Source organism: Camelus ferus, chromosome 22, assembly GCF_009834535.1.
Source record: "Camelus ferus isolate YT-003-E chromosome 22, BCGSAC_Cfer_1.0, whole genome shotgun sequence".
Lineage (NCBI taxonomy): Eukaryota > Metazoa > Chordata > Mammalia > Artiodactyla > Camelidae > Camelus > Camelus ferus.
In genome coordinates, this window is record NC_045717.1 from 3625798 (window position 1) to 3653643 (window position 27846).

The 27846-nt window shown below is 53.3% G+C and overlaps 2 protein-coding genes across 12 annotated transcripts; one reads left to right on the top strand and one right to left on the bottom strand.

Annotated features, from left to right (window-relative positions):
* The first annotated feature begins 1408 nt into the window (after positions 1-1408).
* Positions 1409-18180, top strand: RNF44 (ring finger protein 44). Of its 11 annotated transcripts, XM_032465034.1 has the most exons (13): positions 1409-1630; positions 2379-2548; positions 2949-3081; positions 12592-12742; positions 12944-13133; positions 13541-13708; positions 14115-14291; positions 14395-14556; positions 14638-14762; positions 15081-15168; positions 15257-15378; positions 15518-15617; positions 15810-15872. In XM_032465034.1, exons 4-13 carry the CDS (start codon positions 12636-12638, stop codon positions 15870-15872), a joined length of 1302 nt encoding a protein of 433 aa, XP_032320925.1. In that variant the 5' UTR covers positions 1409-1630; positions 2379-2548; positions 2949-3081; positions 12592-12635. The 11 variants fall into 11 exon arrangements, with proteins under 11 accessions (XP_032320925.1, XP_032320926.1, XP_032320927.1 ...); XM_032465035.1 differs by lacking the exon at positions 2949-3081; XM_032465036.1 differs by lacking the exon at positions 2379-2548.
* A 3071-nt stretch (positions 18181-21251) lies between these two features.
* LOC106729490 (mitochondrial import receptor subunit TOM7 homolog) lies at positions 21252-21483 on the bottom strand. The gene has a single exon (XM_014558557.2). It carries the CDS (start codon positions 21481-21483, stop codon positions 21325-21327), a length of 159 nt encoding a protein of 52 aa, XP_014414043.1. The 3' UTR covers positions 21252-21324.
* Positions 21484-27846: the final 6363 nt, after the last annotated feature.

Sequence of the window (27846 nt, forward strand, 5' to 3'; positions counted from 1 at the left end):
GTCAATTAGATCTCAATAAAGCTGGAGGACCGGGGGAGGGAGGACAGAATACTAATACACACCACAGGTTGGATCTCAAAAACATGGTGCAGAATGAAAACAAGGCAGCATTTACACAGCCAGCCATCCCACCGACCTGAAGTTCTAAACATGTAAAATAAATCTGTAGGGATAAGAACCAGATAAGTAGCTCTGTCTGGAGGAAACTGACTTGCAGGGGGGAGGAGGGAACTTTTTGGAGTGGTAAAAATGTTCTAGATCTTGACTGGATTTTAGTCACACGGGGATATGCATTTATGAAAAATGCACTCAGCTATGTAAGTAAGATTTGTGCATTTTACTGTATAACTAGTATACCCTAAATTTGGCCTAAATGTAGTTCTGATTTAAAAAAGAAAGAAAGACAGAAAAGAAAAGAAAAGAAAAGAAAAGGAAAAAGAAAACAAAATGTTTGTTAAAGGATGAACCAGAATGAGAGAAAAAGCAGGCTCTAGATGTGAAGCTGAGCAGAAATCCTGGGCACTGCCACTTCTCAGCAAAACCCCTTCAGCTCCCTATGCCTCAGTTTTCAAATCTGTAAAACAGGGAGAATAATATTCCCTCAATCAGTCACCAGACTTTAAGGAACAACTAAGTTAATTTGTGTCAAGCACTTAGAATATTATTTGGCACATGGGAATATCTCAACAAATATAAACTTAAATAAAATAATAAGTCAGCCTCGGGTGTGCAGGCCTAAATAGCCCTCCGCATTGGAGCCACGTCCTGGGCTAAGAAAAGAGGGCCTCCTGGGGGCAGTCTCTGAGAGGCGAGGTCTGCAGAGACTACAACTCCCGGCATGAACCCTGTGGGAGCGGGGCGCACTGGGAATTGTAGTCCTCGGCCAATTATACCCGAGGATGCAGGCGGCGGGGATCCCACCTAGGACTCGGGATGCCCTACCTGAGCAGGTATCAGCCACGCTCTAGTCCAGGCTGGCTCTAGCGATAGGCATGGGCGTTCTCTTGTCACTAGAATCTCCCTACCTCCCGAAGAAGATACCATCGCTCCCATTGCACACACAAGGAAACTGAATCTCAGAGAATGACCCAAAGGGAGGAACCAAGATGTACTGATCTCTGAGTGTTTGCTCTTTGTGTATCGATCCCTGATTCCACTACCAACCCCCGCAAAAAATTCCGAGGCTGGGGTAGGGGAACAGACTATCCGCCAAGCGAAGGTTCTCTGAACGACCACGGAGTCGTATTATCTTTCCTATTTAGTCACTCGTCCAAGGTCACACGGGTAGTAAGGAGGTGGCTGGGCGCTTCGCCCTTGCGCGCCCTTTGCCGCGGGACACTGGGCGTGGCCCAACACGCCCCGCCCCCCACCCTCCGCTCCTGCGCGGTTGGTGCAGTCCAGGTACTCCCATACGCGCGCGGGAGCGAGGGTGAAACTGCGCAGCCGGCGTGGGCACCGCGCGCGTGCGCGCGCGCCTGGGTGAAGAGGTCTGCGGACGGTTCCACTGCGTGGGGCCAGAGGGGGGGCCGCGGCAGGCGGCGCTCGGGCGGCAGCGGGACCGGGACCCCGGGCTGCAGCGGGAGCGACGCGCCGGCCGCCCGGTGGGGGTGGAGCCCCGCCGCGGCCCCAGGTAACGCCCGGCCTGGACCCTGCGCCGTGCGCCCGAGGAGCGGGGCAAGAGAGGACTGAACGATAGGGGGCGGCCGCGGGCTGGCAGTGTAGTGCAGGAACCTCCAGTGAGGCCTCTGCCTGCGTCCGCAGGGCCAGAGCTCGCTGTACGCGGACCTGGAGCCAGAGCCGCTCCGCCCGCTAGGTCCAAGCGCCCCAGTACGGACCTTGGGAACTACAAGTCCCAGCGTACCCTGCGCCCCGCGCATGTACCGATTGCAACCTCTGGTGGGTCTCGGTTTCAGCTGGGGCCCAGGCGTCCGGGGTAGAGTTGCAGTCGTTTGCCCTCGTCATGTCAGCCCCAAACACTTTACCAGCGCTCCTTGTCCCAGCCGCTGGGGAGCCAGAGCGACCCGAGCCCTGCCCTGGAGCGGCTACGGGTCCGGGGAACAGACCACTGCTCACCAACGGCGTCGTTACTGCTTTGAGTGTGTAGTAAGGTGGGGGCTCGAGAGGGTCTGTTTCGCCCAAGGTCACACACCTTTCGTTGCCAGAGGGCCACTAACCCTGAGTCGAGACGGTGCCGGGAGCCAGGAAGGCGATGTGGGCCTAGGAAACTGGCTTTGGAGAGTAGGGAAGACGCTTAAGATGGAGTGAAAATGGGGAATTTGGTTGAACTTATCTCCCTGGGTCTGCCAGGTGCCCCAACTCCTGCAGCCCCCGATTTTCATTTCTGTATTATGTGACGGTACCTGCTTCTTCCTCTGCAGCCCCTGCAGGTTCCAGTGGGAGCTACGGAGAGGAAGGAGTCAGAAAAGCCAGCCCCTTACAACCCCATACCCACAGAACTCACATATTCAAACGCAGACCCAGACCCAGAAAGGCAGGCAGGTATCCCGGAAGGTGTACACCCAGTGAGAGCCACTATTGACTCACGGAGGTAGGTACAGTCACCCCCGTTTTACACTTGGACAAACCGAGCCTCACAGAGGTGGTAACTTCCTCACGGCCACCAAAGTGATGAAAGGCAGAGCCAGGGTCCGAGCCCAGGTGGGCTGGCTTCAGAGGCTCTGTGTTTAACCATCAGATTATTCCTGCCCCGTCCAGAGGCGACAGGAGATGAACAGCAGTGCTACACAAAGTGCTCAGTAAGCATCATCTGGCACTAGTGTTGTCTTCATCCTGATTTTACAGATGAGAGACTGAGGAAGAGTGAGGCCACATAGCTGACCAAGTGTCAGAGCTGGAGCCAGAGCGCTGCAGCTGTGAACCCAGAGCTGGGAGCAGCTTTACAGACACTCCTCCCGCCCCCATATGCACAAACGGCTTCTGTTTTTCAGGAAAGCCAAAGCTTGGGCCTCAGGTGTGTTCCGGCCCACCCTGGGCAGAGGGGACTTGGCAGGGGGCCTGTCAACGCCCACCCTGGAGTGTGAAGCTCTGGGCTCGTGTCTGATGCTCTGCGGTGGCTAGGAGGTGTGTGTCCTGAGCTGGCTTTACCATGCTGCTGTGTGTCCCTGGATGGTCCCTCCATCTCTGTGTTCTGCCAGCTCCACTTGGGAAGGTTACTAGGCCCTACATCTGCAGCCAAATGCTCGACCACTGAGCTGTACCCCCGTGCCATACTAGGCCCTACATCTGGAGGAGGATTTGAGGGGTCTTAGAAGAAAGGTGTGGAGTACTTTCTGACCCTGATGGAGGGAAGGAGGCAGCCCACTGTCGAGGTGGACAGATGGAGCAAGGGTGGGCCACAGCAGGAGCCAATGACCCCACCTTCCTCCTGCCTGTGAAGAGCCCCTCCCATCTCCTGCAGAGGCGGCCTAGGAGTGGCAGCTGGAATGTAGCATCCAGTGCTTTGCACTTGAGGGACCAGGATTTGAATCCCTCCCTGCTGCTCTTGCACTCTTTTATCTGGAGCTACCCATCCTGGAGCCTCCGTGGTCTCATCTTGCCCCAGAGACACCTGTGCTTTTGATTATTGAGCAACCCCTGGGGACCCTGTGTTGGCATTTGTGTTGCATGGACCAAACCTCATGTTAGGTTCAAATGTGGTCCCAGGTTTGCCCCTTGATGGCTGTGTGATGGTGGGTGAGCCATATCCCCTCTTGCCCCAGCTTCCTCATCTATAAAATGGAGCAAACACTGGTACCTAGCTCTTAGGTCACTGGCAAGACCAGTGAGAAGATGATCAGGAGGACCTGCTCAGACTTGCCCAGATCATGCAGGAGACCCTAGAACCCTGATTTATCCCCAGAACTTCACAGCAGATGCCTGGGCAAGAGTAAGCCCCCACCCCCACCCCCCACTGTGGTTTCCGGAGCGCCCTGGGCCACACTTCCGGGATCTGTGGCCAGGGGAGTCATTTCCCGAGCCACTTTCCTCTTCTGTAAGATGCAAGTAACAGAACCTGCCTTCAAGGGAGTGAGGTGATAAGAATGAGGCACACAGTAGGTGTGCAGGCCACAGGCCCACACTGGGGTTCCAAAGCATAAGACTTGTCAGTGAAGCTGGGAGGAAAGTCCAGACTTCTGTCTTCTCTGGGAAACCTAGTGAAATAGAGCCTCCTTCCCACTTGCTCCAGAGTGATTCTGCATGTGCCCAGGAAGGTTTTTCAGGTCAGAGGGAGATGTGTTATTGGTCTCTGGCCCTGGGGGGAACCCTGGAGGGCTGTGAGGATGTACTGAGGGCCTCCCAGGGGAATAAACCAGAGTGTCATGCAGGAGAGTAGGCAGAGTAGGAATTTCCTGGCCCTGAAGCATCAGGGGCAAGAGTTAAAACCAGAGCCCCTTCCTTGGGCATCCACGGCTCAGTGGGAGCGAGGCCCTGCTGGGGGTTGGGGGAGCAGTCCCACGGAGGTACCTTCTGCCATCATGATGCGATGCGGTAACAGTCTTGCTGTGTATTGAGGAAGCCAGCAGACAGGTCAGGAGAGGCTCCGAGGAGGCGACCTTTGAGCTGAGCCCTAAAGGTTGAGCAGGGTTTTACAGAGGTGAGTGGGGGTTGCTGGGGACTTTTTAGGCTGAGAGAATGGCACAGAGGCTCTGTGGCTTCAGAGCAGTGACTGGATTGTGGAGTAGTAACTGCAGTTGCTTTCTGATGGTGGGATTCTCACTGTGTGGCCTAGGGCAGGTCATTTCACCTCCTTGAGCCTCAGATCCTCACCTGTAAACAGACTGGTTACCCAGTCTGTGGGGTCGGCCTCTCAGTAAAGGCCGGATGTCAGTGCATTTAAAAATGCCAAATCCCCTCAGGCCAGGAGGAGATTATTGAGTAAGATGTGAAGGATAACAGGGCTGCATGCAAATTAATGGCAGGAAGTGAAGGTCAGGGTGCATCTAGGCCTGAATTCAGAGATGGGAGAGTTGAGCGCAAGCTGGAGACTTCACAGCTTCCTGTAAGAGGTAAGATGGGAGCAGAGCCTTGAAGGACAGAGATGAGGAATGGCTTGGTAGAAAGGAAGAGACAGACACATCAGTCAAGCTGAGCAAAGGCAGGAAGGGGGCAGGCAGGGAAGGCTGGGAGCGCCGCCGTGGTTGTGGGAGAGAGGCTGGGCAGAGGTGGACCTGAAAAGTTTGGTGAGGGAACCTTGTCTTGTTGAGCACAGCCCGGAAGGCCAAGCATTATGGAGCCATTGCAGGTTCTAACCCAACACGAGTTGAAAGAGGTGATCTTAACAATGTAGGTAGGTACCTTCAAATGTGAGAAAGATTTTCTAATTGCGTTTACATAGGAAGAAAAATAAAAGGTTGGAAGGGATTTAGGAGAAGGGAGAGTTGATAAGGAGAAGGTTAGAAAAAGGCATCCCCATTTATTTTCATGCACACATAGTTTAACTGTGATAGATAGAATGTGGCATTCCAGGTAACATCTGTAGCACTGCCTCATGAACTTGATCTTGTGTCCTTAGAGATCTGCAAACGGTGCACAGGCACCACCTTCAGTCATTGCATTGCCGGCTGCACATCCAGTGTGGTGTCAGATTGTTGCTGGTCTAAACAACTCTTCGATAAGCATGTCTGTTCCCCAGACTTGCTTCTGGATTGTTTCTGTTGGATCCCCTTCCTAAAGGGGGATTTCTGACTCTAAAGCAACACAGGTTTTTTTTTTTAAGGCTTAAAATATTTAAAACACTCTTTTACAGTAAATTTCTTTAGTATTTCTAGTAATTTATACAGTGTAGGGTTTTTTAAAAAAAGAGAACAAATGTACAGGGGGGAGGATATGGCTTAATTGGTAGAGCACATGCTTAGCATGCACAAGGTCCTAGCACCTCCTTTAAAAATAAGTAAATAACCTAATTACCTCACCCCACCCCCAAAAAGAACAAATGTATAAAAGCATATACAATAAGAGGTCTATCCTCGACCCAGTGCTCTCTCCCAGTTCTCCTTGAGGAGAATTGTTAGTTTCCTGTCTATCCTTCCAGAAATATTCTATGCAGATACTGTATATACCCAGTGTTTTTTTTAATTGATACTGTTATACTCTGTTCAGTATCTTGCTTTAAATTTTATTTTTAAATTTGGGATTATGAAATATACCAAAGTAGCACAGATAATCACACACACACACACACACACACACACACACACACACAAACACACACACACACACACGCACGCACACACACACACACACACACCCCGCTAGTAGCCTGCCACACAGCTTTAACAAATGTTTAACATTTTATGTTGATATCTTGTTTAGGGCTGTCTTAAGAGGTAGCCGTATGTCAGTGCAGCTCCACACAGAGGAGTTGATTATATGCGTACACCATTCTTCATTCGGCCTGTTCCCAGCTCTTGGAAATTGAGTGTTTTTTTTTTTTTTTTCTTAAATAATTGAGTGGAGGTAATACCCCACCTTGTATAGTATCTGCCTGAGGAGGCACCAAGGCAAAGGGGAGCAAAGCTCGGCTTTGGCTTGGGTTCAAGTAGCTGCTCAGCCACTCTACATAGCTGTGTGACCTGGGGTGGGTGACACCCCTTTTGATTCTTTTTACTCATCTGTAAAATGGGCAGGTTGTAGTAATCCGTCTCATAGTTGCTGGGTGGAGGAGAGCAGAAACTTAAGACTTAATTGGGTTTAGTTTCTCAGTCCCTTTAGGCAGGGAACTCTCCGCGGGACGCCAAACTCTCCTGGCCTAGAGCAATTAGAGCGCTGAACCACAGCTCCTCAGCTTCAAACTGTTCCCCGCCCCTTTCCCCGGCCACGCTGGGGGCGGGGCGGTTGAATGTTTCTGTGACGTCAGCGTGCGCAGGGCCAATCCCCCTTCCCGGCAAGCATTAGCTTATTTGCATGGGTTGCCCATTATTGGTTCGTTGGGCAATCCAGGCCGTCCCAGCTTTTTAAAGCCACCGCGTAGTATAAACAACGAGATGCGGGGCGGACAGGCCATGATGTCATCGCGGCGCAGTAGCTCTCAGGGCTGACGTCATCTCCGGGGAGGCAGCCCGCCCAGGGCTCTTAGGGCCCTCCTAACCACTCGGGCTGGCTGGTTTAAGAGGCAGCTTCTGCCCCGTCGAAGGGCAGGTCCATTGCACTTCAGTGTCCCAGGCGCCGCCCTGTCCTGAAGAGGGGACCATGACACGGTAAGTCCAGGCTGCGGCTCTCAAGGCGGGGCCTAATTCTCCGGCAGGGAAACTGAGCCTCAGAAGCACGAGTGATTCGCGAATTTACATAGCAAGAGTTGCAGCCAATTTGTCTTGCCCACCCCGGGGTCGCCCATCTTTAGATCAGGCCATGTGGCCCCGCCCCTTGCCTGCGATGGCTGCGGCTACTTTAAACGAGAAGGTGGGGGCGACAGGGAGTTGTTTTTTTTTTTTTTTTTAAGAAAAAAAAACCCTGCCTTCCAAGATGGCAGCCCACTAATCACGTGCCGAGTCGCGGCGGGTGATTGGGTCTCCGTGCTCCCGCGGGGCGGAGCTCTTGGTGAGGGGCGGGGCTCTCGCGGGCAGCAGCCGGTTACTGTTTGCCGGAACCTCCCGGCGCGCCCCCGCGAGTCCCCCTCCCGCCCGGCGCGCGACCCCGCCGCTTCGAATGTTGTGAATCAAATGTGGGGTTTGTTACATTCCGCTGCCGCCGCGGACAGTTCTTAAAGGGCCAGCCGCCGGCAGCTGCGCAAACCGGGCCGCGTCCTGCGCCGCCTCCCGCTCCCCGTGGGCCTGGGCCGAGAGACTGACCGCGCGTGGGCCTCGCGAGGCAGACGCCCGACGGACGGACAACAAAGAGGGGCCCGGAAGGAGCCGGACTGCCTCTGGACCGGGGGGTGGGAGGGGAGCACATTGTTCCGCAGGGCGGGGGCTCTTAAAGGGTCCAGGCAGCACACCCCCACTCCCCGCCCCCTACCCAGCTTGGCCGTCCTAGATCGGGAACAAAGGAGTCAACGTGTGGCCAGGCTGCCGAAGGTGAGTCGGGCCAGAGCCCCCAACTCCCGATTTCCGCATCCTTGAAACTCCCGCCCCCCTCCCCTGGGACTGGGGGCTGTGATCTAGCTGGCTCCGCAGGAGTTAATCACGGGCAGTCCGGAGCGGGAGCGGCGAGGCCTCCAGAACCAGGGACCCCCTCCCCATCCCCAGCGCACCCCAAGGCCTGGCCGAGTCTCCCTTCTCCCGAGGCGAGGCAGAGCGCTGCGGTTGGAGAGGAAGGAGCCGCCCCCTCCCCCTGCCGCCGCCACTTCCTTTGTTGTTGCTTTTGTCTCACGCCGAGCACATGGTCCGGGATCCTTGGCTCTTAAAGTCACAGCGCTCCGTCCCCGACGCCGCAGTCTGGCCGCCCGCCCCTCATCTCCCTCTGAACACGGCATAAAGGAGTGAGAGGGGGACTGAAGGAAGTCCCTCTTCGGGCGAGTATCAGCACTTCGGCCCACTGCCCCCATCCCTACGGAAGGATGGCTGAGGAAGCTCCCCAGAACCCCACAACCCGCGCCTGGCCCACACTGAGGAGGGGCACTGGTGCCCTCCCCCACTAATATGACTACCAGGTTTCTTGTCTCTTCTGGTTTTACTTGGGAGCTCTGGGAAGAGAGGTTTCTACCCCCATTTTACAGCTGTGGCAACTGAGATTCACAAAAGTGAAGAGATTTCCTTGACCAAGGTCACTCAGGTAGTCTGGGCTAGCAGAAGACTCTTAGCTACCAGCCTGGTGGTCCTGCCTTTAGCTCCATCCAGGCATTGCAGCTGTGGAGCTCTGCTTGCCTGCTAGGCAGTGCTGGTGCCTTTTGAGGGGGGCGTTGGGAGGAGGAAGAGGGGCTTCTAAATCTGCTTGAGTCTGCTCCTGTTCTCTGGGCTTGACTTGGCTTATCTGCACAACAGCTCCCAAGCCCAAATGGTATGGCGGGGTCTCCCTAGACCAGGATGGTATATAGCTGCTTGGGGCACTGGAAGTAGAGAGTTGGCTGCCCCCTGGGGAGATGGTAGATGCAAGGTGCAGTGCCTGCTTCTGGGCAAGACTGGATTTAGGGACAGGACCTTCAAGACGCGTTTACCCAGACCTCATTGAGAGCCCAGACAGGAGAGGTATGGCAAAAGGCGGAGCAGTTAGGTGGTGGTCACCTGGCCAACTCTTGCTGTTGACTTTGAGCAAGTTGCTAGCGCCAGCTCCAGGCCTCACTCACTTCTCTCCACAGTGGGCCTAGTCAGGATGCCTGAAAGAGAAAGCTCTCCTGATCTCTTTTAGGGCCCGGAATAGAGAATTGAGATTAGGTAGTTCTTGGGGCTATGGATGGGGTTGAGGGAATTGGAGCCTGGAGGCCAGCCAGGACTAATTCTGTTACCTCTCTGGCTTTATGGTTTGGAGCAAGTTACTTCCTTTCTGTGGGTCTCAGTTTTTTCAACTGTGAAGTAAGTGTGTCTACCCTGGGGCCATCTCTTTTCCCAGTCAAGAACCCGGGCCCCCTCCCTTGCCAGCTGTGGTATTCCCAGAGGGAGGCACATTTCCTGGCTGTCTCCTTCAGGTCTTGAAGTGGCATCTGATTTCTGCTTGGGGGATGGGGGTGGAAGCCATCCTGTCTTATTTTCTGATAATGATCATTCACACCTAAGCCTTACAAATCACTGCTGTGGCCTTTGAGCAGTCCTTGCCAGTCCACCGGGTGGTGATTATTAGACTGTTCCCATTTTACAGATGAGTTAGCTGAGGCTCAGGGGAAGCAGTGTCCAGTCCTCAGCCCCGTCCTCAGCTAAGACTCTGGCCAGAAGTCAGGGTAGCATGCGTAAGATTCAAGGTTTGGTACCATTGTCCCCAGCTAGAGGCCCTTCTGTCTGTTGGTTTGGTTTCTCAGCTCCTTGCCACTTCCCTTTCCTGAGGAATGGGTGTCTTTGAAGAGGTTGGCCAGAACAAACTGCCGTGGGCCTGGGCCTCTGTGGTTCCGCACCCCGGAGCCTGGACACTGCCCAGGCTTCAGCAAGACAGCTTGGGACGAGAGGCGCAGTGAGGGCACTGCCATGTCCTCGTGCACTCACAGCTCCCGCTGACTGGCCTTGGACCGGCCTCTCTGAGCCTCGGTGTCCCTGCCTCTGGGGGTTGCTTTGAGGACTCATGAGGATGGCCCATGGATGGCCCATGGGAAGTGCTGTAGTTGGTGTTGTTAACACCCCTCATTGGCAGGCCTGCGGGCTCCCAGGATCTCTGAGGTCAGTTAGAGTAGAGGTTCTCAAGCCTGGCTGTGCTGCAGGAACCGCTGGGGAATTTGCGCCCTAGTTCAGGAGGTCTGGGCCGGGCCAAGAGTCTGTTGTTTCAGTTTTTGGGGGGTTTCCTCTGAGTCTTAGTGTTTGTTTGCTTGGCTGGGTTATCCGCAGGCTGTGTGTGTACGTGTGTGTGTGTGTTTGTGTGTGTGTGTGTGTAAGGCCATGTGCTTGGCCCAGGCCAGAGGTCACAAACCAAGTCACCTGTGGTGGGCAGGCAAGGAGTGGGCTTGAGGCGGCCTAGAGGGAAAGCTCATGCTCAAAGTGAGGGGGACCACGCAGAATGAGGGCCCAGTGGGACCAGATTATCTGTTTCCTGCCACCCTTCCCACAAGGCCAGGTTTTTATTTAGTCTCCCAGTTTTTGTTTGCTTGTATTTTTGCGGGGGGGAATTAGGTTTATTTACTTTTTTTTTTTTTAATGGAAATACTGGGGCTTGAACCCAGGACCTTCTGTATGCTAGGCATGCACTCTACCACTGAGCTATACCCTCCCCCCTGTCATCTCCCAATTTTTACTCACCGGCACTAACTTCACTGCTGCCAGACTGTGGCCGTATGTAATCGGCTCTCCAGTGTGCATTTACTACATCGAGCCTGCCCTGTGCTGGACACAAGCTGATCACTGGGCCCTGCCCTCCCCTCTGCCAAGTGCTAGAGCCCAAGTTGGACAGGGAAGGCATGAATTCTAGCCCTTACGCTTCCTGGCCATGGCCTTGGCCCCGTCCCGTAATCAGGGAGAGAAGAGCCTCCCCTGCAGCCTTGTTTAGAGATTTAGGGCCCAGGTAAAGCTCAGCACAGAGGAAATGTTCTTCCCACTGTTGGCAAGAAGGAACAAGGTGTTGAGGTGACAGTACACCAGTTCCCCGGCTGTGTCAGCCAGGAGGTGACACTTAAAGCTGGGTATAAAGGAAGCATAGGAGTTTGGTTAGATGGAGGCTGGGCTCCCTGTGGCAGGAACAGCCAAGGGCTGGTCCTGTTAGATGCACCCTTCAGCTTTGCAGGGCCTGACAGGTTCCAGGCCTTTCCCTGCCAGGGCCTCACTCCACCCTCTGGAGTTAATGACAGTCCCCCCAACTTCCCCCACCTGGATCCCAGCTCCTGCCCCGCCTCATTCCCACTCACCTTCCTCCCTTAGGTTTAGGTGCATGCTTCCTTTTTTCCTCAGCAAGCCCCACCTCCCACTTGGGGGCTGTGTTGGGTCAGGTTTGTCCATCCCCCAGCCCCTTCCTGCCCCGCCTCCAGTCCACCAGAGGCTCACTTCCTTCATCACCTTCTGCAGCAGGGTGCAGCAAGAGGCTTGTAGTCAGCTTACCTCCCAGCTTTGACACTTCCTGTGGGGCCATGGGCAAGTCCTTTCCTGTCTCTGAGCCTCAGTTTTCTCTTCCTCAAAATGGAGCTAACAGTACCTTCCCTGAAGACTAGATGGAGACCACTTGAGTAGGCGCTGCGGGAACAGGTTATGGAAAGAAAGCATACAGTCGGCCCTCTGTATCCATAGGCTCCACATTCATGGATTCAGCTAACTGCAGATTGAAAATATTGGGGGGGGCAGGTTTCTACAAAGTTGTAAAAACCAAAACTGGAATTTACCACTTTCGTGGCTCTTACGCTCTATTAGGTGTCATACATAATGTAGAAATGGTTTACATTAAGGTCCATGGGACGATGTGTGTAGGTTATTTGCAAATGTTACACCATTTTATACAAGGGACATAAGCATCCTTGGATTTTGGTATCTGTAGGGGATCCTGGAACCAATCCCCTGTGGGTACGGAGGGACGACTGTACTGACTTGGGTTGGGAGCCCTCGAGAGCAGGAACTGGGTCAGAACCCCTGACCCCTGACAGTGGAAGGAGAACTGGGCCCCAGGCCTGTTTGGAGTCGTCCCCCCCACCGCTCCAGGATCCCTGGTTACCTGGAGGTCAAAGTTGCAGACTGTCACACCAGTCTAGGGTTCCCTGGGGACCCCACCCTGAGGGAACCTCACCAGAGCCACCTGGCCTGGAAGCATGCTGGCCAGCCCTCTGAACTTACCACAACCCTGAGGGGGACCCTGATCTCACTTCAGAGCAGGAAATGGGAGGCCTGGGCTCCCTGCAGACCGAGCCTGTCCCTGGTCTGTCAGCCCTGAACCCCGGTGCCACAGCGCATGCTGCATGGGGAACACGGGGGCTTGGTGGACCCAGTGGCACACCTCTGGAACCAGGCTGCAGGGGGTTGATGCTGTTTCCCCGACCCCTAATGGAGCAAGGGACTGGACTTCTCTGTGCCTTAGTTCCTTTGTCGGTTTGCCTCCTAGGGTTGTGAGCCCCGGCCCACCCCTCCACCCCTCTGCCACCCCTGATGCAACCATGGGCTCTGGCAGTGACTAGGTGGCCGCCCTCCATCCCTGTGGGTCAGCGGCGATTCTCTGCGGGACCCGGCAGCAGCCCGGGCCAGCTCCGGGGAAGGTAGGAAGGAACCTCCCAGTCCTGCCAAGCCTGAGCCCCAGAGCTGTCAGCCCGGGCTGGGGGCACGGGGGCCAGGGGTGGCGGGGCACAGGGCCCTGAGTTCTCTCCCTTCCCCAGTGGGTAGTGACCGTGGCTTCTCTCCATGCTCTGTGAATGAGCGGCCCCCCTCAGTCCTCCTGGGGCCTCCTCTCTGTGGTGCAGCCCCGGCCGCGAGGGCCCCCTGGCCAGCCCGCCTGCCCAGGATGAGCGCTTACCCTCCCAGCAGCCACCGCCCCGACCAGCACACCTCCCTGTAGAGGAGCGCCGAGCCTCGGCTCCTGCCGGCGGGAGCCCCCGAATGCTGCACCCAGCCTCCCAGCAGAGCCCGTTCATGGTTGATCTCCACGAGCAGGTAGGCGGGATGCTCCCCACCCCCACGCCCCACCCCAACCCTGTTGCCCCTGGCCTCTGGCGAGCCAGTCTGAGGAGCAGAGGGAACAGAGCCCTGACTTCACCTGCTGAACCCATTGCACATCCGGGGAGGCACCGTTAGCCCTGTTTTACAGGTTAGTAAATTGAGGCCCAGAATAGGGAAGGGCCTTCCCTGGGGCTGCACAGTGGCTGAGTGGTGGAGTCAAAGCCCCTCCCAGGTTCCCAGGGGGCTCTCTGCTCTCTGGTGCCTGGGGCAGGGGGACAGCCAGGTCTGTACCTGGGTAGGCCCCAGCCAGAGAAGGGAAGGGAGCTGCCCTGGTAGGACTTTCTCACCTGGGGGCAGCCGAGTGGCCTCCCTCCAGTTCCTGGGTCTCTCTCTTCCTACAGGTGCACCAGGGACCTGTCCCTCTGTCCTACACGGTCACCACAGTGACGACCCAAGGCTTCCCCTTGCCTACAGGCCAACACATCCCTGGCTGCAGTGCCCAGCAGCTCCCAGCATGCTCCGTGATGTTCAGCGGGCAGCACTACCCCCTCTGCTGCCTCCCGCCCCCGGTGAGTGAGCGCCTAGGCCTCCTACCCCACCCCCGGCTGAAGCCCCAGGCACACGCCAGTAGCAGAACTGAGCTGACCTTACCTTGCGCAACCAGGCTGACAGCCTCTACCCGCCTCCAGGCCACAGCCCTGTGCCAGAAAAGTGCCCGTGCATTCGTGTGCAGTGGGAGAGTGTTTCAGGGTTCCGGGACGCCCCTGCATCCCAGCGTCTGCTTTATGCTTTGCAGTTGTAACTGTGGGTCTTAAGAGCGAGATGCTCTGCCTGGGAGGCCTAGGCCAGGGATGGATGGTCCGGAGGACTTTGGTTGGGACCTCTTGCTGGGTAGTCTGGCCCCTGGCCCTGGCTCCAAACATAGGCCCAGCCCAGAGCCCAGAAGAACGTTCTCCAGCCCCACGCACTTTTCAGCAGCTGATCCAGGCGTGTACCATGCAGCAGCTCCCTGTGGCCTACCAGGCCTACCCCCACCTCATCTCCAGTGAGCACTACATCCTGCACCCACCGCCGCCAGCCCCACACCCCCAGCCCGCTCACATGGCGCCTCTTGGGCAGTTTGTGTCCCTGCAGACTCAGCACCCCCGCATGGTGAGTCTGGGCAACGAGTCTGATGCCAGAGGGGACGGTGAGGGGCCGGGAGGTGGGGCTTCCCCTATCGCTGACTCTGCTGACCCCCCTCCACTCCCTCCAGCCCCTGCAGCGCCTTGACAATGACGTGGACCTGCGGGGGGAGCAGCACCCCCTAGGGAGCTTCACCTACTCCACCTCTGCCCCAGGCCCGGCCCTGTCCCCGTCCATGCCCCTGCACTACCTGCCCCACGACCCCCTGCACCAGGAGCTGTCCTTTGGTGTGGTGAGTGCCATCCCCAACCCAGGCTTTAGGGTGTCCGGGAGACAGACCCGCTCTGACCTGCACCTGGCCCCCCTCCCGCAGCCATACTCCCACATGGTGCCTCGGAGACTGAGCACCCAGAGATACCGCCTGCAACAGCCGCTGCCCCCGCCGCCCCCGCCGCCTCCCCCACCACCGTACTACCCCAGCTTCCTGCCCTACTTCCTGTGAGTACCAGCACCTCTGCCCCAGGGCCTTGGGGCTCTGTTCTCTGGGGGCCTCCAGTGCTTAGACCCAAACACAGCGCCAAGGGGCCCCGGGGCCTCTCAAGCCACTTGGCCTCTCCACTAAACCACACACACACACTCACACTCACCAGCTGGGCTGCCTGCCCTCCTCTGACAACCTGGGACAATCACTGGGGTCCCTGGTGTGAACCGTGCAGAGTTCCTGGCTTTGTTTCTTGGTGGGAGTCAGGGTAATAGCTCTGCGCCCCCTCTGCCTGCTGACCTTGACCCTGGGCCTGCGTACCTGTCTCTCCCTAGCTCGATGCTGCCAATGTCACCGACAGCAATGGGGCCCACCATCAGCCTGGATCTTGATGTGGATGACGTGGAGATGGAGAACTATGAGGTCCCGTGAAGCCCTGTCCTGGGAGGTGGGGGCTTGGGGGACCTCCAGCCCTAGCCGCCCCTGACCCTCCCCTCCTGCCCACGTCCAGGCCCTCCTGAACCTGGCAGAGCGGCTGGGAGACGCCAAGCCCCGCGGCCTCACCAAAGCCGACATCGAGCAGCTGCCATCCTACCGCTTCCACCCCGACAGCCGCCAGTCGGAGCAGACGCTGTGAGTGCCCTGACCCCCGCTCCTGCCCATCTGTGAGCACAGATGGGCTGCGAGGGGACCCCGCCTGGGGGGCTTCGTGCTCCTCCATGAGCCTTCGCTCACCGTCAGTGTGGGGGTGACTCCTGTGCCCTCCTCCCAGGTGTGTCGTCTGCTTTAGCGACTTCGAGGCACGGCAGCTGCTCCGGGTCCTCCCCTGCAACCACGAGTTCCACACCAAGTGTGTCGACAAGTGGTTGAAGGTAATGCAGCCATGCCAGCTCCCAGGTGTGAGGGAGGAGGGCGGGCCCGGAGGGCTTCCCTTCACGTCCTTGTCAGCATCTAGAAGTTCTGGCTCCATTTAAGCAGCCAGGTCCCCACCAGGCAATGGAACAGCCCCAGGTGGGATGGGGGACAGGTGAGAGTGGAGCCTGATGTGCGGCTGCTCCTCGCAGGCCAACCGGACATGTCCCATTTGCCGGGCCGACGCTTCCGAGGTGCCCAGGGAGGCTGAGTGAGGCCCACAGCCACCCAGGAGAACCCTGCCCAAAGCTCTGGAAACTCGGGGTGCCCAGGGAGGCAGTGGCCCAGGCCTGCCCTGCCGTTCCTGCCTGCATCTCCAGAGCTGGTGCCAGGGTCGGCCCGAGAGAAGCCCCTGCAATAAGCCCCTGCATTTGCCAAGCTCCAAAGACTCCCTCCCCATCTGCCCGCCAGTCTGCCCGCCATGGAGCGGCCTGAGTGTCCCTAACTCGGTCTCTCTCCTGTTTGCCCTTGGGTCTGTCTCCTTTTCCTACTGGCACTGGGAGCCAGGGTCTGTTCCCCCAGTGTGGCTGGTGGAGACCCTTAGGCCCCGGATGGGCAAGGGGGTGCTGTCCTGGGTTGCCTGGTCTCCTGCACTGAAGTGGTGTGTCCTCTGTCCAGGTGGCACTGACAGGCGTGGACAGACAGTGGCAGGAGGCCAGTGGGTCCTCCCGCCTTGATCCCAGACAGACTCAGGCAGCCAGCTCCACTCAGGCTGCTGTGAGGGGTGGGTCTGGCTCCCTAGGGGACCCTCACCCCAGGCACAACATTCCAGCCCCACCCCTGGCTGGAGGGCATCAGAGCCAGCCTCCTGAGCAGTGGGGCGGTGTGTACCCTGGGGGGGCCTGGGCCCAGCCGAGGAGAGGGACCTCCTGTGTTGCTGGTGGCTGCCCGTCCCTGGCTGTGCTGGGGCCCAGCCCCGCCCCCCCCCCCCCGCCCCCGTCTCCCTCTCTGTCATTTTGCATGAACGTGAGGAGCAGCAGTTTTCGTTTATTCATTTGGCCCAAAATTGCGTGTAGGATTTGGGGGTGTGGACTTTTAAACAGTTTCTTTTCTTTTGGTTTAATGGGGGGTACAGGGACCAACCAGGGCCAAGTGCCCGGGGGGCAGGGAGTGGTCTGGTGGTGCCACCTGGTCTGCGTTGCATGCGCGCTGCTGGGGCTGGGCTGGGCGGCTGGCGGTCGTGGTTGGGGTTGAGGGGTGTCTGTGCTCAGCTGATAACTGCCATGCACTGTACTGCACACGTCCCCAGGGCCTACCGGGACCGTACGCTTTTCAGGGCATTTCTCCCTCTCCAGCCAGGGCCTGTCTCCCACCTGCCTGGGCGAGTCTCCTCTGAGGAGGTCCCCGGAAGACCTCTGGGGGCCCCCTCCCAGCCTGAGCCCTGCCCTCCAAGGTCTCGAGGAGCCCCCATAAGGTCTGGCTGAGCTCCCCCCCTTTACCCTCCCTGGTCCCATTTCTTTCCTTTATCACCCCCAGCTGGGGTTGCTGCCCGAACGAACTGCGTGTGGGGCCGGCACATCCTAGCAGGCAGCCCCTGGCGCCTGCTGCCTCAGGGATGCTCCAACCACCCTCGTTCTCCCCGCAGCAGCCCTGGCTCCCTGCCACACACCCCCACCCAGCCTGCCATGGGGCCCCATCAGCCTGGCCCCACCCGGTGGAGAACCCAAAGTCTTACTGTATATAACTCCAGGTGACATTTCTATATTTATAGCAGTGTTGAAACCCCACGTGTTTTACACAGAGACCCACCCTCTCCAATCCCCTCCCTTCCCCACCCCTCAAAAAAAAGGTTTTTCAAAACCCTTACGGTTCCCAGGGCAGGCGGAGACAGGCTCATGGGTTGTGCATCGGCTGCAACAGTGATTCCAACGAGCAGCTATTGGGGGGGAAACACAACATGAAAAAAAAATAATTAAAAAAAAAGATTTATAAGACAATTACTTAGGATGTTTGTGATTTGCCGACCTTGCTATAGATGCCATGTTACCAATGATTTCCTGTGGTGGGGGCTTGTCATTGTTTACTCTTTCATTTACCAACTTCCGGCCTAGGCATGACAGTGGGCACCATCCCCCAGCCCCGGCTGGGCCCGGCACCTGTGTTCTGTGTTAGAAAGGTCTTATATATATATATATATATAATTACATATATATATATAAATATATGTAACTTTGGGGGCCCTGTTCCTTGCACATTTTACAGTTACCTCATTTTTCCCATGTATGTATTTGAGAAAATGCTAATATATAGAGAAAAAAAATGGTTCTTAAAGCTTAAATGTGTGGTTTTTTCCATTCCATTGGATTCACATTGGTTTGTAGCATTTAACATAACTAGTATGTTGTACTATATGTATGTGTATACTGATTGAAATTTTTAACAGATTTGTACTTTTTTTAAAATGAAAGTTGCTAGTTCTGCTTGACCAAGTAGTGCAATCATTATTTTTTTTAATATTGTTGCTGATTTCAGAGGGATATTCACTAATAAATGTATGATGTATACCAAGGATCGCCCAGGCTACCTTTGGCTGCCTATCTTCTTGCTCTTTTGTTGGGGGTGGGGGTGGGGGGTGTTGGCATCAGTCTGAGAGCGGGTGGGAGATGGGGATGAGGAAGGCAGAAACAGCTGTTCTCTGCTGTGGAATCTTGGAGGAAATGATACCACCTGATCAAGAGGGATCTACGGGGATCTGCCCACCAATTCAGTAAACTTACTCTGGGCCAACCTGCTTCACATGCAAATCGGGCAGGGTTCCCTCTAACTAGTTCGAGGAAAGTGGCACTTACTAGCCTGTCACTGAAGTTCTGGAAGTAGGTTCTGCTGCAGCCTGACTGGATCTCGCTCAGACACGTCATCAGGAACCAAGGTCTCCCTGCATCTTACAGCCTTGTTCTGTGTGGTGCTTCCTGGTCGTTCTAGCTCAGTTTCCTCTAATTTAGCATCCTCTCCCATGTGAACACTTTCCCCCTAAGAATTCTAACAATTTCTGGTCTAAAGTCTTGTTAGGCCATCAGGTTGTGTGCCCATCCCTCAACCATGTGCCCCCGTTAGGGAGCTCGAACAGTGTGACTGGCCCGACCCGCATCACACCCACATACCCACGGGCCCCACTGAATCTATACAGGATTGGGCCCCTCATCCCCAAGCTCGGTGGGGACCAAGGGCTCGAGAGCCACCAAAGGGACCAGACTGGTGATGGGGGTACGTTGCTCTTGCCTGTGGTAGTGTGTGGTGCTGTGGGACTGCCCGTTGCCTCATTAGCCTGTCAAAGCAATGTGATCGGGAGCAGTGGGCGGAGGGCGCGGGGTGGGCTGCGATGCCACTACCTGTGACCTTGGTCAGGGTACTTTCAGCCTTCGGGTCATCTGCAAATCAGGGGACAGACTGAGCTGAGTGACTCCCTGAGTGTGTTTCAGAGAAATTTCCTGTGGAACATAATAGGATTTGTGCAAAAACAGGGCTCTGTGCTCAAATAAGTGGGAAACTCCAAGTTGAAAGCAGCAGGAGCCTGTATTACAGGGCTTCTCTGAGCCTTGGCTCTGCTGATGTGTGTTGTAAATCTCTAGCAGTGGGTACATTCTCTGTGCAGCGTTTCCTACACTGGGCTGCTCTGGCCACGTGTAGGGCTCAAGCTGCATGCTCTGGAGCGCTCTGGGCATGGTGGACTCAACCAGTGGGAGCAGCTGAGTTCCCAGGGCCCTAGTCTGAGAGGACTGTCAGATGGGGAAGACTTTAAAATGTTTTCAATATTTCAAAAGTCTGTAGGAAAGGAAGAATCACACCATTTCAAGTGATACAAAAGGGGGGGGGCGGCAAAATTCAACACTCATTCATGATAAATTGACAAAGATCATCTATACAAAAGCCTACAGCTAACATCATCCTTAATGATGTGAAAGGCTAGATACTTACCAGCTCTGAGCTCAGGACCAGGCAAGGGTATCCATTTTCACTACTTCTGTTGATGTCACACTGAAAGTCCTAGCCAGCAGCAATAAGGCAAGAAAAAGGAAATCTAATTAGGCATGCAGATTGAAAGGAAGAAATAAAACTAACTCTTTTTGTAAATGATACGGTGAAGTTCTTGCATAGAAAATCCCAAGGAACCTACAAATGACCACAACTAAATGAGTTCATCAGGTCAGGGTACAAGTTCAATATACAAGAAGTAATTGTATTTCTATGTACTAGCAATGAACACACAAATTGAAATTAAAAAACCCAGTGGCACCATTTATAATCACTTGAAGGAGAAGTTAAATACATGTGTGTATCTGACAAAACATGACTTGCATGTCGGTAACTACAAAACGTGGCTGAAACAAGGGAAAGAACTGTATAGACGGAGGAACGTGTCATGTTCTTGGACTGGAAAGCTCATCTCTTCCCAAATTGACCTGAAGGTTTAATGCAATGCCCATCAAAATCCAGAGAAGTTTTTTTTTTTTTCGAGATACAGACATGCTTATTTTAAAATTTATATGAAAAGGCAAAGAAATCTGAATACCTAAGACAATGTTGGAAAACAAGAATCTAGTGAGAAGGATCACGCTGCCTGATTATCAGCCTTCGCTGTAAGATGCATCCATCAAGACGTTTATCAGCAGAGGGACAGACAAGTGGATCAGCAGAACAGAATAAGGAACCCAGAAACAGACCCACACAAGTACCACCGACTGAGTTTTGAAAATCCAATGAAGAGCCGTTATTTTTTTAACAAATTAGCACTGAAGTACTTGGACATCCATAAGCAAAAGAAAAAGGATTCCTGAACTAAAACTCACACTTTATACAAAAGTGAACTCAAAATGGATCATAAATTTAAAGATGAAACGGAAAACCAGAAAACGTCTGGTGAGGGAGGGCATGGCTCAGTGGTAGAGTGTGTGCTCAGCAGGCACGAAGTTATGGGTTCAATCCCCAGTAATTCCATTAAATAAATAAACTAACCCTCACCCCTCCAAAAAAAGAAGGAAAAAAAAAGAAAAGAAAAAGAAAACGTTTAGAAGAAAACAAGTGAAAATCTTCACTAGGACCCAGGGCTATGAGAAGAGTTCTTAGATGTGACACCAAAAACACAATCCATAAAAGAAAAAAATTGACATATTGGACTTCATCAAGAATTAAAACCTTAATTTGCAAGTCACATACCTGACAAAGGACTTCTGTCAGATATATAAACAACTCTCCAAACTCAACGAAAAACAATCCAATTAGAACATGGGCAAAAGACACCAACACGCATTTTAGCAAAGAGGCTATGTATCGTGTTCAACACCACTTGCCATTAGGGAAATGGAAATTAAACCACAATAAGATAATTACACCTATTAAAACAATGAAAGTAATAAATAGTGACAATATAAAATTCTGGCAAGGATGCAGAAAAATTGGCTTTCTCATACATTGTGGGTGGGAATGTTAAGTAGTAGAGTCATTCTGGAATACAGTTTGGCTGTCTCTGCTTTTTAAAACATTGTTTAAAATATTAATTTTGATACAGTCTATCATGTCAGTAGAGATGCGCCTGTGAAGGAAGAGCCCTGAGCCATCGATTGGTGAACGTCTGAATGAGGTCCCAGCTCATCCCAGGCAGAGCACACACCTTCCACACTGTTCCTGTCCACTGATTGCTTCCAAATCCAGGTGACCAGGCCTCGGTCTTCAAAGCAAGCTCACAATGGTTGGCTCAGCCATTCCAGCTGCACCCCTCTTAAATCCCAGGTACATCATGAGAGGAGTAAAGCCCCAGTGAGTGGCAAATTGGTGGCTCTTGAAGAGCTGCGGCAGCCCCTGCTTGGCCGCTTTGCCCTGCTTCACCATGGCGACAGCCCAGCATTTTCTTATAAAATGAAACATACACTGATTATATGATCCAACAAGTGCGCTCCTGGGCATTTATCCCAGAAAAATGAATACGTGTCCGCCCAAAAACATATACACAAACGTTCATAGCCACTTTTCTTCTTAAAATAGCCCCAAATTGGGGACAACCCAAATTGTCCGTCAGTGAGTAAACGGATACACTGTGGTCCATCCAGATCATGGATTACCACTTAGCAGTAAAAAGGAATGAACTATTGATACGTTTGACAGCTTGGAGGACCTCAAGGGAATTATGCTGAGTGAAAAAAGCCAATCACAAAGGTGACATGTAATTCCACTTTTATAACACCGTTGAAATGACAGCATTAGAGAGATGAGGAACAGATTAGTGGTTGCCAGGGGTTACAGACGGGGGAACACGGTGGTGGGGCGGGGGGTGGCTACCAAGCGGTGGCAGCAGGAAGATCTTTGTGGAGATGAAACAGTTCCGTACCTTGATTATGCTGTGGTTACATGAATTAACAAAGGTGATGAAGTTGACAGAACTACACACACACACACACAAATGAGTGCGTGGAAAACCGGTGAAATCTGTGGATGGTGCCGATGTCAGTTTTCTGGGTTTATACAAGACATTATTGTTGAGGGAAACTCAGGGTACATGAGACGTTTTGTAATGTTTTTATAACTTCCTATAAATCTATATTTATTTCAAAATAGAAAGTGAAAAGGGGAACTTGGGTAAAGATTCGACATTATGAATCAGAGTAAAATCCTCTCATCTTTGGGCTGCTGTTCTGTTCCTACGTGTCAGAGGTGGGGGTAGGAGGTCATTCTGGTTTCCTCCTTTCTATCAAAAGATCTGTCTGCCACCAACTGCAACAGTGCCTGGCCTATGGTGGCCATTTTTTGGAGTGAATAAATTGGCAGTGAAGACTGTCTTTACTTTAATAACAGTTGGTATAATCGGCAACATATTTCCAAGGGGCACACACCACAAGTTGTCCTTGCAAGGAGGAGGGTGGGCTCGAGGACTGGATGCTCTCCCACCACTTTTGGCCTCAGCGTCCTTTGAGCTCAACCTGTATGCTGATGGGTAGAACACTCAGAGTCCTCTGGGCGCAGAGGATGTGACAGCCTAGACACTCTATGAAGGCGGCTGCGTTGCCACTGGATCCTCAAGGCCTGGTGGGGTGCTTGGCTTGTCACTCAAAAAACTGGCTGAGTGCTTCTGCCCAAAGCCAGGCACTGTTCTAGGCACTGGGAAAACTCCATTGAGTGAAACAAAGTTCCTGCCTCCAGGAAGCTGGCATTCCAGAAGGAGAAACAGACAACATCCAAATAAGCAATTGTTTCAAATTATAACAAGGGCCATAAGGGGGAATACAGGGGCACGTGTGCCCTGACATAGGGGTGGCTTTTCAGAGGAAGCAACATTGAGATTAGTGAGACCTGAGTGATGGGAAGGAGCTAGTCAGGGCAAGAGCAGCCCAGAGGGAGGGAACAGACTGTGCAAAGGCCCAGGGGCAAGAATGAGTCTGGGCAGGAGCCCAGGGTGAAGCTGGAGAGGAAGGCAGGGGCCAGCTCCCATAGTGTTTCGTTTACTGAACACCCTGAGTTGAGGTATTTATTATCTTCAGGTTCCATTTGGAGGAACTGAGGCTCAGAGAGGTGTGGATCCAGGCCCAGGTGCAAAGTGGGAGAATCCAGGCAGCCTCGTAGTCTCCACCTCTACCTGCCCCACGTCAGAGACTCCACTTCTGAAAGGCCTAGCAGAGGCCTCCCTTCACACTGTTCTTCCCCCTCTTCCAGCCTCCGGGGGGCCCTTCCCCGCCACTGCCACCTACCTCTTCCCAGGTGCAACAGATGGTGGAAACCTCTGTCCCTTGGAGGGGTCTTCTGGGGGCTGACAGACACAGAAGGAGTTTTGCTGACTTTTCGTTTTCTTTTGTTTGAATGGGGAGACTGACTTCAGCCCCGAATATAAACCTCCTTTGTTATTTCAGAGAAAAATGGACGGTGTCAAAGGAAGGGGTTTCCAGGCTGCTCTTCCTGGGCCTCCCCATCCAGAGGCAGTGGAAGAAGCAGCACCCCATCTAGCCTCCCGTCAGCTCCCGCCCCTGCCGCCTCCCTTCCAGCCACCCCCAGGTTCCCAGGGTTTTTCCAATGTGCCCTGTTTTCACCCCTGCGTGGTGCGGGCCTTCCTCTCTGCTTGGAAGACCACTCCCATCTCATGAGCCCCCACATGCTGCCACGTTCTCTCTCATGGGATCCTTCCGTTTTCTTGACTGTAAAGCTGTTCCTACCCGTCCTCACGGTTCCCTTTGAGGAGACTGAGAACTGGCGCTCAGGGAGGGGAGAGGCTCCCTTGGCCCGTGAACCACACTAAGTTGCTTCAGATGCTCTAAATTCTCTCCTCCTGATGGGCGTGCTCCCTTCCTGAAGCCCAGCTTGAGCGGTCCCTCCTCAAGAGAGCTTCCTCAGACCCCTCCCTCAAGCCAGAGCAGGCCGCACTCGGCCCTGGGGTCCCACCGCACCCCACGCCGCTGTCTCACCGCACCCCACGCCGCTGTCTCACCTGACGGGAATCCTGCTGGTTGCCGCATCTCTCCTCACCAGACCAAGGGCCATCACAGTCCCCACATTCCCAGACCCTAACGGGAGCCAGGCCGCAGTAAGCATCCCTGAGTGTTTTCTGAATGGATGTGGGCAAGGCTGGGAGGAAAAACGCGTGGGAAGCTGACCCCGGTCCCTGGGTCCAGGTGACCTTCCACAGGCGCCGTCCTCTCTTTGCAGGGTCCCAGCAGAGTGACAGAACTGTTCTCTCGCCCATTACCAGTGATTTTTGTATGGTGATGCCTCTGCGTCCCCACTCCAGGGTCCCTGCAGTTTTGACGTGCTGGGACCCCCCTGCCCTGCTGGCCTTCACTGTCACTGTGACCACAGATGCTCTGACAGAGATGGGCAGGCTGGGAGCGCCCCCCGACCACAGAGGCTCCCGGCGCGGGGCCCCGCTCAGCCAGAAATGAGCCATGTCTGCTCAGCAGGAATGGATCTATTTGAGTAAATAAATAAACATTTCAGGTAATTTTAACCAAAGTACACCCAGAGGAAAAAAAAAAAAAAAAAAGAGAAGCTGGAAGCAAATATGCCCAAATCTGAATGTTAATGATCTTGGGTGGTGGGAACATGAATCACAGTTACTGTCTTTACACTTTTCTGCAACTTTTTAAAAGAAAATGCTCTGCCTCGTTGTGTGGGGTGCAACCGGGCACAGAAGCCTTAGCCCGCTCACCTTGCCAGGCATGCTCCCCAGGCGGGAGTCCTGGCATGGGAAGTGTGCCCTCTGCCCCCGCCAAAGCCCTTCCCACACGGCCCACCGCCCTCCCTTGCTGAAACCTGGACCTCGGCCCTTCCGAGGTCTGGCTTTCCATTCTGGGACCTACCCCTCAGCCTTTCAAAACATCAGTTTTCTTCCTTAAATTAGCTAGAGTGGGTTTCCTGTTTGTTGCTTGCCAATGAAAGGCCTCTTTGGAGACAGACACCAGAAGGTAAGAGCCGTGAGAACATCCAGGCACATGGCTGTGCGGGTCTAAATCGCTACGCCAGGCCGTGATGATTTACATCCGCTCTCCCTGCCAGTACCTGGGTTGTAAAGAAGCTGGAGTTAAACAAAAGTCTTATAAATGTGATTCTAGAAGACTAGCATCATGTGGTTTTCTAGACACTTACTTCCTGGCAATCAGAGGAGTTTGAAAAAATGACAGTCTATCCTTTAAACCGTTTCTCTTGAACGTGAGTTGTCTTGGTCTAGCTTTAGGTGGGAGAATGCCTGCTGTGTCTAGGGGACAATCATGAGATCTGTGTGGCGACTTAAGGTGATCATGTGGAGGAACGGAGAAAAATGAAGTTATGAAGTTCCACAAGGCCCCAGACTTCTAGACTGGGGGGCTGGGAGCCTCTGAACACTCCCATGAGGCCTCTGTTTTCAAAAACAAATTGGCAGCTGTGAGCAGGTAGACTGGAGACTCTCAGTGCTGACTCCCACTGTATTCTGGTCTCTCACCGTCTGACTCTCACCTGGGCCCTCCGTTTGCTGAAAAAGGCTTCCAAGTCTTCCTTCACTCTGTCCTGCTTTCTAAATAGCTATTTCAGAAGCATGATTTTTTTTTTAATCTTTTTTTTTTTTAATGGAGGTACTGGTGATTGAACCTAGGACCTGGTGCATGCTAAGTGTGCACTCTACCACCGAGCTGTCCCCACTCCCCTAAAAGTGCTATTTCAAATCTTCCTCAGTCTTCTCAGACCTCTGGCCCCATCACTTCCCCTCAACCTGACAGAGAGAACGGACATCATCACATGGGGACACCCTCAACTTCTGCCTTCAAACGCACTGACTTCTGCTCCCATCCTTTCTCCTAAGGCCACCCTGCCACCATCCCAGGGACATCTTTCTCTATCTTCCCTTCTCTGTGCACCTTCAGCCTCTTTCTCTAAACTCTCATTACTTTTAAGAGTCTCATGCTCTACCGACTGAGCTAGCCGGGCGCCTCTAAACTCTCATTGCTTTTAGCATTTAAACATAATGAAGCCTCTCCTTACCTTAAAACAAATAACCCTCCCTCTGTCCTGGCTCCTCTCTGACTTACCCTATTTCCCCCTAACCCTGTCACCAGCATTTTCTGAGAGCTGCCTATATTCAATCTTTCCACTTCATCTCCCATGCGTTACTTCTGCCTCTGACAGCGTACTTCTCCACTGAAACAGCACCTGCCAAGGTCACCAGTGACTTTGCTCCTAAGTTCAGTTGTTGGGGGCATCACTCTCAATTTCTCACTCTCTTGACCCTCCATATGTAATCAGCCTCCAAGTCTTGGTCATTATGTCCCCTAAATAGTGCTCAGTCCGTCATTAGCTTCTCTCCACCCCCATGTCACCCCCCACCCGAGCCTCCATCGTGTGGCTTCTTAGTCGTGCCTGCCGTCTTGCCCCTCCCACCATCTCTCCACAGTGGGAGAATCAGCTTTCTCAAACCCCCATCTCAGGTGCTTCCCTGGTTTAAAGCCCCTCAGTGGCCCTCAGGATAAAGTGTGAATTCTTTGCCCTCATTCACATATTCTGACTCCCAACCTGTGGGAACGGAAACAAAAAGACATTCTGCGTCAAGTACCAGCTGGGGAGCTCCTACATTCCGAAATGTCTTGTAAGAGGCCATTGAAGATGGTAAACAGGAGGTCACGGGTGACCATAAGACACAGTCAGCGGGGATGAAACGTAAAATTAATAAAGGAGGTTAAGAAAGAATTGGAGGCTGGTTGTGCAAACTATCTTGGCAGAGAAGGAGACAGGGTGGTGACTTGTGGGTAAAGCAAGATTAAAGTTTTGTAAGGGAGGAGATGCCAAACATTTTTTGGTAGAAGACAGAGATCCAAACAATTGAAAAGGGCATGTTGGGAGAGGCCTGGTGATGATGACACAGATGGGAAACTGAGCACACACTGCTGGTAGGAGTATAAATAACTTTTCTGGACTACAATTTGGAGATAAAAACATTTTAAAAAGTAAAAATTTCCATTCCCTTTTGACTCAGTAACATCACAACTAGATTTTTTTTTTTCCTGAGAAAATAAACATGGACATGCACATTTAGCTACAGGGATGTTTATCAATCTATTATCTAGAAAAGCAAAAAAAATTTAATAATCTAAATGTTACAAGAGCCTTTTGATCAATTTATGATACATCCATTCAGTGAAATGCTGCACAGCCATTAAAAAAGATATAGAAGAATGTGTGAAACAGCACAGTATTTATAATATTATCCCATTTCTGTATAAAAATATTTTTATATGCAGTGAAGTCTGGGAAGGTATACATCATAATACTGACAATGGACATCTCTAGACAGCGTGGTTGAGTAATTTTCTTTTGTTTTTTGAACTTCCTAAAATTTCCCATCATGAAAAGAAGTTACAAAAGCATACACACATACACAGTGGGTCCATTTATAAGAAGTTTAAGAGCAGGCAGAACTATGTGAAAGCAGTCAGAGCGGTGGGTCGTCTCCGAGAGGCTGCTGACGGGGGAGATGCACAGGGCAGGTTTCTGCGGTGATGAGACGTTCTGCCTTTTGGTTTTGGTTTACACTTAGGTAACACTTAATGAAGTTGTGGATTTAAGTTACATGTCTTTAAAAAAAGAATACACCCACAAGACAGAAGGGAAAGAGGAAGCAGGTGACATCACAGAACAGTTTTGAGGTGAAAAAGGGCAGATGAGGAAGTTGTGTGACCAGACCTCAGTTTTCTCAGGAAGTAAGCTGCTGCAATGGGCTTCGGGTGAGGAGGCTGCAGGTGGGCT

What these genes read in the sequence shown, in the direction of transcription:
- RNF44 (XM_032465034.1), top strand. Translation starts at nt 12,636, where the DNA reads ATGCAACCATGGGCTCTGGCAGTGACTAGGTGGCCGCCCTCCATCCCT. An exon ending in CCGGGCCAGCTCCGGGGAAG is followed by an intron (nt 12,743 to 12,943) that starts GTAGGAAGGAAC and finishes TCTGTGGTGCAG; the next exon opens with CCCCGGCCGCGAGGGCCCCC. An exon ending in AGGAGCTGTCCTTTGGTGTG is followed by an intron (nt 14,557 to 14,637) that starts GTGAGTGCCATC and finishes CCCCTCCCGCAG; the next exon opens with CCATACTCCCACATGGTGCC.
- LOC106729490 (XM_014558557.2), bottom strand. Translation starts at nt 21,483, where the DNA reads ATGGTGAAGCAGGGCAAAGCGGCCAAGCAGGGGCTGCCGCAGCTCTTC.